Below are 13468 nucleotides of genomic sequence, written 5' to 3' on the forward strand. Positions count from 1 at the left end.
TTACCAAAGATGGGGCCAGAAATGAACTGAGTAAAGATTACAGAGAACAGAAAGGCAGGAATGGCCTGGACAGAAATTCAGAAGATGACATGGGAGGAGAATCACCAGGAATATAATTTTAAAGTTTCTCTTCCCAAGTAAGAATTCTCTCCACAACAGCTGCAGCAAGTGGTGTTTTCTGTAAAGTCCTCCTCCGCAGGAACTCGGAACAGGTGGGATGATTAACTTCTCCCTTCTGCTGCCTGAGGTCTATTGCCCTGTGATCTCTATCCACCATGAGTCGGTACAGCCTGACAGCTAACAGGTCTGGGATTAGACAGACCTTGGTTTTAATTGTGATGTCACTTAATAAGCGGAGACTTGAGTCTATTACTACACTAAGCCTCAGTTTCATCATTCACAAGAGAGATGGCACAATGTCTTCCAAGACACTGACATGGAGAGCATCTAGTACAACATCTGAACAGGCCTCAAAACATGGCTCACTATTTTTACTAAGTCAATTCCACTTGATATAAGGGCCTCTCATAAAGATGAATATTCCTATTATAGGCAACTTTCCTCTCCAAGTTTCCTCTTTTCCAGGGCCGTCAACCACCATTTTAATACCATTCAGCCCCTTTCTTTGGATCACACACATAAGACATCACTGATCTGCGAGATGAGGTATTCAGACCCAGTGCAAGGCAGAGCAAAATCATGGCCTTCCCTCGCTTGTTCAGGACACCACACCTAAAACAATGGCCTCCATCACGAAAAGAGACACAGTACAGAAAAGTATCTCGCTATGGTCTGAATGTGCTGCCCTCAAGTTCGGATGTTGTAACTTAATCACCAGTGTGAGGGCATCAGCGCCTTTGGTAGATGATTAGGTCACAAGTGGCCTCTGGTTCCTGGATGGGATTCGTGTCCTTAGGAAGTGGTCCCAGAGCTACCTCAGCTACATGGTGCAGAGGCACCACCTATGAACCAGAATGCAAGCCCTCCCAGACACCAAATCTAGTGCTTACATCTTGAACTTCCCAGCCTCTAGAGCCATGAGAAAAGAAATCTCTGCTGTTTATAAGCCATCCAGTTGAAGGTATTTTGTTACAGAAGCTCAACCAGACTAAGAAAAATTTGCCTCACTGACTGGTACAGCATAGTCTCCGGGGTTACACACAACGTAGAGACCACAAAGGTTTAATGATACTGTCATCATGCAAAGTGCTGAGAATAAGTCTGTATTGTATTGCTTTGGTCTTGGCAGTTCCCAGAACTGTGGATTCCCCTTTAGGATGATCTCAGCCTCAGAAGCCCAGATACTGTCACATCCAGTTGAGTATCTTCTTGATGTAACTACTGCTCAAGTGAAAACGGAAAGAAAGACCTTTGAAGTTCCCTCTGTGATCTTAAATTATTCCCCTGAAACACCCTCTCTCGCCCAGACAGGATAGGAAGGAGGTGCTATCATGTCACCGGGCTTCTGAAGTGGAAAATGTGCAAAGGATGGGCTGGAAAAGACACCAAGGCCTGAAAAACATGGCTTATCTCAAGAGCTGGATTTCCCAAAAAGGCTCAACACTTTGCCTTCTGTGCTTTGAGTCCTCAGCCACACATACTCAGTACAAAAATACATACCAAAAACCAACCAATTAATTTGGATTATCCGTGCCAACTATCTATATTTCCTGTTCACTAGGGCAGAAAATGGAACTGACTATAACTTCTATTTGATATGATACAACGGTATCATATCATAGAACTGTGAAAAAAAAAAAAAAAAGAGGCAGACCACGCAAGGAGTTACAGGGTAGCATCTATACATTAAAAAACCCCAGTAGGGGCTGGCTGGCACTGTGTTGTAGCAGGTAAAGCTGGGTGCCAGTTTGAGTCCCGGCTGTTCCACTTCTGATCCAGCTCTATGCTATGACCTGGGAAAGCAGTGGAAGAAGGCTCAAGTCCTTGGGCCGCTGCACCCACGTGGGAGACCCAAAGAAGCTCCTGGCTTCAGATCAGCACAGCTCCGGCCACTGCAGCCATCTGAGGAATGAACCAGCGGATGGAAGATCTTTCTGTCTGTAACTCTGCCTCTCAAATAAATAAAATAGATCATAAAAAAAAAAAAAAAAAACTGAAGGACAAAACATTTAAAAGCACTCTGTAAATGGCAAAACATAACCCAAACATGCAAAGGAGTCTGACATTAGAATATCATTCTGAGGGGTGATACAATGAAAACTCAGAAAAGTTACTGTCACCCACCCAAAACTGCCGTTTTTCATTCCTAGCCCAAGGTTATTTTCCTTCCACACCACAATGCTGTTCTCTGTGACTCTGTCAACAATGTTTGCCACAAAGGCTGCAGATGGACAGGACACAGGTCTTGAATTTGTGCCAGTTGGCCTTTCTAGGTTGGAACACTTCTGTCTGGATTCAAATCCTGGTTATGTACTTGTTAGGTGTTTGACCTTGGGCAAGTTATTTAACAATTATGTGTCAAATTTGTGGCAATCATAGTACCTACTTCAGAAGGCCAGTGTGAGGATTAAATAAGTTAAGACAGTTAAGAGGGACCAGCATCGTGGCATAGCAGGTAAAGCCACCACCTGCGGCACCAGCATCCCATATGGGTGCCAGTTTGTGTCCCTACTGCTCCACTTCGATTCAGCTGCTAATGCACCGCAGATCCTGTTAATGTACCTCAGAAAACAGCAGAAGACGACTCAAGTGCTTGGGCCCTTGCTACCCACATGGGAGACCTGGAAGAAGTTCCTGGACCCCGGCTTCAGCCTGGCTCAGTCCTGGCCATAGTGGCCATCTGGGGAGTGAACCACCAGATAGAAGATCTCGTTCTCTCTCTCTCTCTCTCCCCCTTTCTGTAGCTCTTTAAGAAAAAAAAAAAAAAGATTTATTTATTTGAAAGGAAGAGTTACACAGAGAAGGAGAGGCAGAGAGAGACAGAGAGGTCTTCCATCCGCTGGTTCACTCCCTAATTGGCCACAATGGCCAGAGCTGTGCCAAAATCCAAAACCAGGAGCTTCTTCCAGGTCTCCCACGAGGATGCAGGGGCCCAAGGCCTTGGGCCATCTTGTACTGTTTTCCCAGGCCATAGCAGAGAGCTGGATGGGAAGTGGAGCAGCCAAGACTTTAACCGGTGCCCGTATGGGATGCTGGCACTGCAGGCCACAGCTTTCGCCGCCACGCCACAATGTTGGCCCCAAGACTTTCAAATAAATAAATAAATCTTTAAAAAGAAAAAAAAAAGGGGGGTAAAACAAAGCCCACAGAACAGTGCAGTATTCGAAAAAGTACTATTCTAAGACTTCTTTATATATTATACTATTTCTTAAAAGATGTATTTATTTATTTGAAAGGCAGAGTTACAGAGAGGCAGAGCCAGAAACAGAGAGAGAAGTCTTCCATCTGCTGGTTCACTCCCTAAGTGGCCACAATGGTCAGAGTTGGGCCAATCCGAAGCCAAGAGTTTCTTCCAGGTCTCCCATGTGGGTGCAGATGCCCAAGGATTTGGGTGATCTTCTACTGCTTTCCCAGGCCAGAGCAGAGAGCTAGATTGGAAGTGGAGCAGCCAGGACTCGAACCAGTGCCCATATGGGATGCCGGCACTGCAGGTGGTGGTTTTACCTCCTATGCCACACTGCCGGCCCCAATATATTACACTATTTTTTAAGAGACTCATTGTGGGGCCAGAGCTGTGGCGCAGTGGGTTAACACCCGGGCCTGAGGAGCCGGCATCCCATATGGTCGCCGGTTTGAAGCCCGGCTGCTCCACTTCCAATCTGGCTCTCTGCTATGGCCTGGAAAAACAGTGGAAGATGGCCCAAATTCTTGGGCCCCTGCACCGCATGGGAGACCCGAAGAGGCTCCTGGCTCCTGGCTTCAGATTGGCTCAGCTCCAGCTGTTGCAGCCAATTGGGGAGTGAACCAGTGGATGGAAGACATCTCTCTCTCTCTGCCTCTTCTCTCTCTGTGTAACTCTGATTTTCAAATAAATAAATAAAATCTTTTAAAAAAATTCATTGTATACTTATTACAATGGCACAATAAGTATTCAATAAATATTAACAATTATTACATTAAGATATAAGGAAAATGGTATATTCTTTTTGGAACATTCAGATTTTATATATTTCACTTTATATGCACTGTGCCCAAAATTAAAACAAATTTTTAGACTGTTGGGTTCAGACTTTCTCCTTTTTGGTAACTGCTCTCTTACAAACAGTAGTATATCTTAACCTATTAGGCTTATGGCTGAGAAGGCACACAAGGCCCTCCACACGTGGAGAAATGATGACCCCCAATGGCTGTACACAGGCATCTGCAGTACCTACTCTCTCTACCTCTGAAGTGGCACATCCCGGTTTCCCTGGGCTGCCAGCTGCATTGCTCAGACACTTGCACACTCTGCTGTTCTCGGGCTCTTGGTGTTGGCAACTGCTAGAATTAATTTGTATTTGCTGAACTGGTATCAAAGACATCATAGAGGGCCAGAGAAATTTTATGAGTTGATAGTCATAGGGAAATCAGGAGGGAGTTCAGCTCAGCTCACACAGCCGAAATAATTGGCAGAATAGTAGTGAGTTTGAAGCAAGTATAATCTATTTTCCTAAGACCAGAAGGCCACTGGGAAGAACATTTATAATTTCGATGTGATTCTTCCAGGAAACAAATAGCTTACTGATGTATGGAGACTACTCTGCGGTGTGCCTGAGCCACACCTCTGAGCTCTTCTGTTAGCTACACATGTGGCCCACTTCAGTGCAGGAAGTTTCTGTGAAATATCAGAGCATACTCTCAATTATCTAAGAAAGACTGAAAATACTTCTCTTTTCTTAATCGCACAGATATCTATGTGAGGCTGAATTTTACTCCTATGCTTCAATCAAAACAAGATGTCAAAGTAGGTGAATGAAGAAGCAGGTATATACCTAGGTGTCTTCTCTTAAGCCAGCTTTTAAAGAAATTTGCAAAGATGTAAAGCAATGCCATTCTTCTCCCTAAATTTATCTCTCAAATAATAATTTTTCATTTCTTGGTTCTCTTATCTATAAGTAGACAAAAAGAACTGTACTGACCTGACGGTACACTTTCCACATTGGCTCTGGGCCGTGTGGTTTGATTTGGCCAATGAGCTATTAAAAAGCACAATGCAGACAAAGGTTTATAAATGCCTGAATGTCGGGGCTTGCCATTTTTCTTCCTTCCTTTGGAATCCAGTCAGCCACCATAGGACAAACGTCAGACTAGTCCAGTGGACACATGGAGCCCAGCAAACAGCCAGCACAAACAGCCTGTCTTGTGAGTGAGGCCTGGACCATTTAATCCGTCAAGTTACCAGACAACTGCAACCACATGAGTGACCCCTGGCAAGACTCACACAAAAACTCCAACTGAAACCAAAGAGCCGGTCATCAGAACTGTAAATCATTACTGTTTTAAGCCATTAGATTCTGGGGTTTTTTTATTCAGCAATTTTTAACTAATAACAAAGTATATAATGCTTAAGTAATATCTACACTTTTACCAAGTTCAAGTTGCCAGTTGTTTCAAAAAGTAGTTTTAAACATTAACACAGGAATAACATAAAAATAATTGCTTAAGGACCAGCATTGTGGCACAGCTGGTTAAGCCACCACTCACAATGCCAGCATTCCATATCAGGGTGCTAGTTTTTTTTTTTTTTACAAATATATTTTCCATCCTTTTTTCTTTTTTAAGATTTATCTGAAAAACAGAGTTATAGAGAGAGGTAGAGCCGGGATGGGGGTGTCTTCCATCCGCTGGTTCACTCCCCAGATGACCGCAACAGCTAGAGCTGAGCTGATCCGAAGCCAGGAGCCTGGAGCTTCTTCCGGGTCTCCCACGTGGATGCAGGGCCCCAAGGATTTGGGCCATCTTCTACTGCTTTCCTAGGCCATAGCAAAGAGCTGGATCAGAAGTGGATCAGCCAGGTCTCAAATCAGCGCCCATATGGGATGCCGGTGCTGTAGGCTGGGGTTTTAACCCGCTGCACCACAGCGCTGGCCCCAAAGTGCTAGTTTAAGACCGGGACACTCTGCTTCTATCCAGTTCTCTGCTAATGTGCCTAGGAAGGCAGAGGAAGATGGCCCGATTGCCTGGGCCTCTGCCACCCAGGTGGGAGACCAGGATGGAGTTCCAGTCTCCTGGCTTTGGCCTGGCCCAGATCTGGCTGTCGCAACCATTTGGGGAATAAACCAGCAGAGGATCTCTCTCTCTCTCTCTGTTGCTCTGTCTGTCAAACAAATAAATGAATAAATCTTTTTTAAAAACTCCTTAAATTTGAATAGTACTTTGTGTTTTTTGAGTTGCTATTATGTGTGTGTACACAAAACACTGGTTTTCAAAATGTGGTCTGCAGACCCCTTAGGGTCTCCAATGTCAAAACTATTTCTACAATGATACTCTCACTTTTCTCAGTGTTGATACTGCACTGATGGCACAAAAGCAATGGCAAAAAAAATTGCTGGGGCCTTAGTACAAATCAGTACAGTGGTTTAATCAAAATAACATATCCAAATAGACTGACCACAGAACTGGGTAACTACACAAGTATCTCCTATTAAACCAGACTTAAAAAGAAATTTGAGAAGACATAAAATATGGGGCTGGCACTGTGGCATAGTAGGTTAAGTCTCCACCTGTGGCGCCAGTACCCCATATGGGTGCCAGTTTGTGCCCCCACTGTTCCTCTTCTGATCCAACTCTTTGCTTATAGCTTGGGAAAGCAGTTTAAGATGGCCCAAGTGCTTCAGCCTCTGCACCCATGTGGGAAGCCCAGAAGAAATTCCTGGCTCCTGGCTTCAGATTGGCCCAGCTCTGGCCATTGTGTCCATTTGCAGAGTAAACCAGTGGATGGACAGATGGAAGACTCTTCTTCTCTGTCTCTGTCTTTAACTCTGCCTCTCAAATAAATAAATCTTAAAAAAAAAAGGCTACTCTTTGCTAAATTTATTTTTAAATGGTTATTCTTCATAATAGTATCTATGACAATATATGATTACTATTACCTTTAAATGAATAAATAAACATTAGGAGGGTAAAGGGGTTCTCAGACTACAAAGTTTGCAACTACTCTGGAAAGTAGAACTGGTTGAACCTACTTTTACAGACAAATAGGCTTAGCAAAGTTAAGTAACTTGCCCAAGATAATCAGAGCATTGTTCACAATCCTAACTACACCTGAGAAACACCAAGGAGCTTTCTGGGTGTTCCAGGATGAGGAGCAGCCATTTAATTTTTTTAGTGCTAGGTGATTCTCATGTGCAGCCCATGTGCAGGCGAATGTATGATCAGGCTACAGGTCTCCCAAACACCAATCTGATCAATAAGTCTACAAAATACATCTTCTTTTACATTCAGACCCCACTACTTTACTTACAGGACTTTTGCTTTGCCACTCAACAGGACAGTTGTAATCTTGCATGATCCAGGGATGGTTCAATAGGTTTTTCACAGAAATCCGTTTCTTTGGGTCCACCTAGTGGCCATTAAGAAGTAGCTAGAGATTAACATTTCCAATAGATAACACAGAACACCTTTCCTCCTCAGAACTCAAAATGCATCAGAACAGATGTAAACTTTATCATCATAAAAATGCTGTCGAAGACCTTAAAATGGCCTTGGAATAAATTCTTTTAAGAAAGGCAATAGAGGCAGAAAAAAGAAAAAAAAAAAAAAGCTATAGCAACCAACAGAGGCTTAGGAGATAAGTGTTTAACAAACATGAACTTCATTGGTATGGACATTATTCATGAAGTTCAGTCAATCTATTGTATGATGTAATAGTCTTTTGCTGGAAAACCTATTCATGGGGAATATTCACCAATTTAATATTCAAGCAGCCACAATGCAGGGCATTCACACTGAATATGCAATCTCTACCTCTGATGAGCTTACAATCACACAGAACAAGTTGAAAAGCACACCTTTCTTTTCCATTTGTAATTTTCAAATGTGAGGAGAGGAAAATTAATCAGCAAAGATTAAGTTTTTTGAAGTCTAGAAGAAAGACTGAGGGTTTTCAATCTTATTATGGAGATTTGGTGGTCTGGCCCTACTTAATCGAGGTGGGTGAGCCCGAGGTAAATTCTGAATTAAAGGTGGAGATGGCTTAATAGATGGAAAAACTGGAAGATAGTCTGAATACTTAATGAAAAAAAATATTGCACTAATAAGGTACTCAGATTTTCACAGTGTTTCCTATCAATCTCATTTTATCCTTGTAACATTACATGGCAAATGAGGCCAAATTCTGAAGCCCCATCCTACAGATCAGACCCAGGGTAGTCAGCCTGACTACTGACTGTAGGATGAATACTTCAGCACTCCTATCTTTCACCCTCAGAGACTCACTCCACTAAATTGGTGATTCTCAGAGTGTGGTCCCAAAACCAGCAGCTGCAGCATCATCTGGGAGCTTGTCTGAAATGCAAATTCTTGGGGCCAGTATTGTGGCACCATGGGTTAAGCCACCACCTACAATACTAGCATCTCATGAGCACCGATTTGAATCCTTTATGCTCCATTTCTGATCCAGCTCCCTGTTAATGTGCCTGGGAAAACAGAAGTCGGCCCAAGTGCTTGGGTCCCTGCCACCCACATAAGAGACATGGATGGAGTTCCAGGCTCCTGGCTGCAGCCTGTCGTAGCTATCTGGGGAGTGAACCAATGGATGGAAGATCTCTTTCACTTTTCTCACCCCGACTGCTGAACTCTGCCTTTCAAATAAATAATCTTTTTTTTTTTTTAAGATTTATTTTATTTATTTGAAAGGCAGAGTTACAGAGACAGAGAGGGAGAAACACAGAAAAAGGTCTTCCACCAACTGGTTCACTCCCAAATGGCCACAATGACTGAGGCTGGGCCAGGCCAAAGCCAGGAGCTTTCTCTGGGTCTCCCACAAGAGTACAGGGGCCCAAGGACTTGGGTGATCCTCTGCTGCTTTCCCAGGTACATCATTAGGAGCTGGATCAGCAGTAGAGCAGCCAGGACTTGAACTGGTGCCCATATAGAATGCTGGTGCTACAGGCAGCAACTTAACCTGCTGCGCCACAGCACAGGCCCAAAATAAATAAACCCTTTAAATAGGAAAAAAATGTAAATTCTTAGTCCGGCCCCAGACCTACTGAATAAGACACTATGGGATTGGGACCCAACAACTTTGTTTTAACAAGCCCATCAGGCAATTATGGATAGATGCTCGAGTATCAGAATCACTGGACTAGATCAAAGTGTCCAATCAACTGTACATCAGCTTATTCAAGCACCTATTCAGTATATACTGTATACCTAACGTGCTTAAGTGGGAAAAAGAAAACAGAAAAGACTGGAGCAAAAGCTACCTAGACAAAGCAACCACTGCTCATGGAAAAATAAGAAAAAGAACATCAGAGGCCAGCTGTGGCACAGCAGGTTAAGCCTCTTGCTGTGATGCCACCATCCCATATGGGTGCCAGTTTGAGACCTGGTTGCTCCACTGGTGATCCAGCATCCTGCTGTTGCACCCATGTGGGAGACCAGAAAGAAGCTCCAGGCTCCTGGCTTTGGCTTGGCCCAGCCCCAGCCACTGAGGCCCTTTGAGGAGTGAATCAGTGGATGAAGAGCGATTCTCATTCTCTCTCTCTCTCTCTCCTTCTTCCCTCTCCTCCCCCTCCTCCTCCTCGTCCTCCTATCTCTGTAACTCTGCCTTTCAAATAAAATAAGTAAATTTTCGAAAGAAAGCAAAAGAACATCAGCAAAGACATACAGCAGAAGTTTTTTAGAGTTGACAACATAAGAAAGGAATCAGCAGAGGTTATTTTCAGGGTAGATACAATCAATGGAATCTTTTCTAATCTGATAGATAATGATAAATGCAGTGGGTCCATAGATATTTTAAAAGTTGGATCAAGCAACTTAATAACAGACTTTTATTACTTAAAAATAAGGAAGACCTTTCTGTCTCTCTCTCACTGTCCACTCTGCCTGTCAAAAATAAATAAAAAAAAAAAAAAAAAAAAAAGTAACAAAGTTTACCTGTAGCATTTGTTGAAGAAGCAGAATACTACTGGGAGACAGCCACTTAGGAACATCATATTTCCCCCTCTACAAAAAACAAAGAAAACATTTAAGAGATTTAGGTTCGATCAGCCTTGACACAAATTTCTAAGGTAATAATATCCTATAGGTTTATTTCTAAGCCCAAAGACTTCATCCAACGGCAATTTTGGTTAAGTATTGTTGATAAGAAATTCATTTCTTGCCTTGAACAAAATCCAGTAAACTGAACACTACCATCATTTCTAAATTATCCACATATCAAAGGTCTGGAGCAAAGAGAATTTAACGTGGAAAATAAAAATGTTACAGATCTTGGGAATCCACAGTGTGATTACATGGATAGCAGATATACACTGTGCTCAATTTGTATTGCTGAAGCAAAGTTTAGTTCATAATCTCACAGCAATTATCAGTTGACACAATGAAGCAGCAGAAAAGTATATTTGGTGGAAGGCATAGGCTATGGTTAAAACTGGTTCACACAGTACCAACAAAGCAGAATTCATAATGACTGAGACAAACTAATGAAAGCTACTTTCTAAAACAAGTACCTGTTTGTGCAAATGAAGACTCAGGAGACAAATGTTTATGACCTACTATACACAGAAACTATGGCCACCAAGTCATGAACCAAAGATATGACCAAGTAGTTGCTAAACAATAATACATGTCAGAATACCTCTTTACATAACCTGCCATATACCCCCTGTTCCCAATTCAGAAGAAATAATAAAACACTTTCTCACAACAGAAAAGTAAACTGCTAGGATAAAAGGCTATTTGAGAAAAATTAAGATTGAATTGTAACTTACAGTATACACCAAAATTAATTCTACTCTGATTAAATGCAAATACAAAACCTTAAGATTATTTAAAGAAAGCATGGTTATTTTTAGAATCTTTTTGGAAATTACAGCAAAGTCAAAAACTATAAATAATAATATGTAACAAAATAAAAAGTTGACATTTCTTTACAGCAAAACACAACAGGAAGTATGCATTGTGACATAGAAGGTCAAGCTGCCACCTGCAACACCTGCATCCCATAGGACCCCCATTCAAGTCCCAGCTGCTCTATTTCCAATCCAGATCCCCACTAATTTGCCTGGGAAAGCAACAGAAGCTGGCCTGAGTACTTGGGCCCCTAGCACCCACAAGGGAGACCCAGATGAAATTCCAGTTTCCTGGTTTTGGTGTGGCACAGCCCCAGCTGCTGCAGCCATTTGGGGAGTGAACCAGCAGATGGAAGGCATGCTCTCTTTCACTCTCCCTTCCAAATAAATCTTAAAAAAAAAAAAAAAAGAAGAAGGCTTACTTATTTGAAAAGCAAAATTACAGAAAGAGGGGAAATGACAGAGACAGAGAGATCTTCTATTCACTGGTTGACTTCTCAAATGGCCTCAACAGCAGGAACTGTGATAGGCCAAAGCCAGGAGCCAGGAACTACATCGGAGTCTCCCATGTGGGTGCAGGGATTCAAGTACTCAAGCCATCTTCTACTATTCCCCAAGGTGCATTAGCAGGGAGCCAGACTGGAAGTGGAGCAGCCAGGATATGAACCAGTGCTCATTTGAGATGTCAGCATCATAGGAAGAAGGCACAACACTGGCCCCCAATAAATAAATTAAAAAAAAAAAAAAAACACTGACAACTTAGTTAACTAACAACAAAATGGGAAAAATATCTTTTCCAATCAAATGACAAAAGATTAATATACTTAATCACATAAAAAGATCACAGAAATCATTATGATGTCACCACCACCACACCTGTTCTCATCTTTTTCTCCACCTCAGTAAACAGCAACTTCATTTTAAGAATGGCTCAGGTCAAAAATCTCGAAGTCGGCTGGCACTACGGCTCACTAGGCTAATCCTTCACCTGCGGCAATGGAACCCCAGGTTCTGGTCCCGGTTGGGGCGCCGGATTCTGTCCCAGTTGCTCCTCTTCCAGTCCAGCTCTCTGCTGTGGCCCGGGAAGGCAGTGGAGGATGGCCTAGATACTTGGGCCCTGCACCTGCGTGGGTGACCGGGAAAAGGTGCCTGGCTCCTGGCTTTGAGTCAGTGCAGTGCACCGGCCGCAGCGCATTGGCCATAGCGGCCTTTGGCGGGGTGAACCAGCGGAGGGAAGACCTCTCTCTAACTCTGCCTGTCAAAAAAAAAAAAAAAAAAACAACCTTCGGAGTCATCTTCAACTCCTCTCTCACACCTCACATCCAAGTTGTCAACATCTATTGGCTCCATGTTCAAAATCTATCAAGAATCACTCATCACTACCTCTAATACCACCATCCTCATCTAAGCCAACACCATCTCTCATCCAGCAGACTGCCAACAAGCTCTTAACTGGTCTTCCAGATTCCACCACTGAACCCCCCGGCCTAGTTTCTACTCACCACCAATTTTATTTCCTTTTTTAAATTTGTACCTATTCAAGAAGTAAAAAGACAAAGAGACAGATAGAGAACCCTCAATCTGCTGGTTCACTCCCCAAATGACCACAAAAGCTGAGACTGAGCCAGGCTAAAGCCAAGAGTCAGGAACTCAATCTGTGTCTCCCACATGGGTGGCAGAGACCCAACTGCTTAGCCATGACTTGCTGCCTCCCACGGTCTACATCAACAGGAAGCTGGAATTAGGAGCCAGAGCCACGCATCAAACCCAGGCACTAGGATGTGGAACAAGGGTCTCCAAACTAGAATCTTAAGAAGTAGGCCAGGGGCCGGCGCCATGGCACAGGTTAACCCTCCGCCTGCAGCGCCGGAATCCCATATAGGTGCCGGTTCTAGTCCCAGCTGCTCCTCTTCCAATCCAGCTCTCTGCAATGGCCTGGGAAAGCAGCAGAAGATAGCCCAAGTCCTTGGGCCCCTGCACCCACGTGGGAGACCAGGAAGAAGCACCTGGCTCCTGGCTTCGGATCGGTGCAGCTCTGGCCGTGGTGGCCATTTGGGAAGTGAACCAACGGAAGGAAGACCTTTCTCTCTGTCTCTCCCTCTCACTTTCTGTAACTCTACCTTCAAATAAATAAATAAAACCTTAAAAAAAAAAAAAAGTAGGCCCAACACCCACTCCACAAACCCAGCCACCATTTGAAGATTTATTTGAAAGTCAGAGTCACACAGAGAGAGGAGGAGAGGCAGAGAGAGAGAGAGAGAGAGAGAGAGAGAGAAAGAGAGAGGGAGGGAGGGAGGGAGGGAGGGAGGGAGAGGGGTAGAGGTCTTCCATCCACTGGTTCACTCCCCAATTGGCAGCAATGGCAGGAGTTGCACTGACCTAAAACCAGGAGCCAGGAGCTTCTTCTGGGTCTCCCATGAGGGTGCTAGGACCCAAGGGCCATCTTTTTTTATTTTTTTGAAAGGTAGAGTTACAGAGAGGCAGAGAGAGAGAAAGGGGCCCAAGGACTTGGG

At 43.6% G+C, this 13468-nt stretch overlaps 1 protein-coding gene across 5 annotated transcripts in view; it reads right to left on the minus strand.

Moving 5' to 3' along the window:
• MELK (maternal embryonic leucine zipper kinase) overlaps window positions 1-13468 on the minus strand; it is an 83835-nt gene that overhangs the window by 27323 nt on the left and 43044 nt on the right. For all 5 annotated transcript variants that reach the window (XM_062207947.1, XM_062207943.1, XM_062207944.1 and 2 more), the window contains 2 exons: window positions 10039-10107; window positions 7403-7501 (listed from right to left, as the gene is read on the minus strand). In XM_062207947.1, the coding sequence (XP_062063931.1) occupies window positions 7403-7501; window positions 10039-10107 (168 nt within the window). The remainder of the gene's footprint in view (window positions 1-7402; window positions 7502-10038; window positions 10108-13468) is intronic.

This window comes from Lepus europaeus, chromosome 12 (assembly GCF_033115175.1).
Source record: "Lepus europaeus isolate LE1 chromosome 12, mLepTim1.pri, whole genome shotgun sequence".
In the NCBI taxonomy this organism is placed as follows: domain Eukaryota; kingdom Metazoa; phylum Chordata; class Mammalia; order Lagomorpha; family Leporidae; genus Lepus; species Lepus europaeus.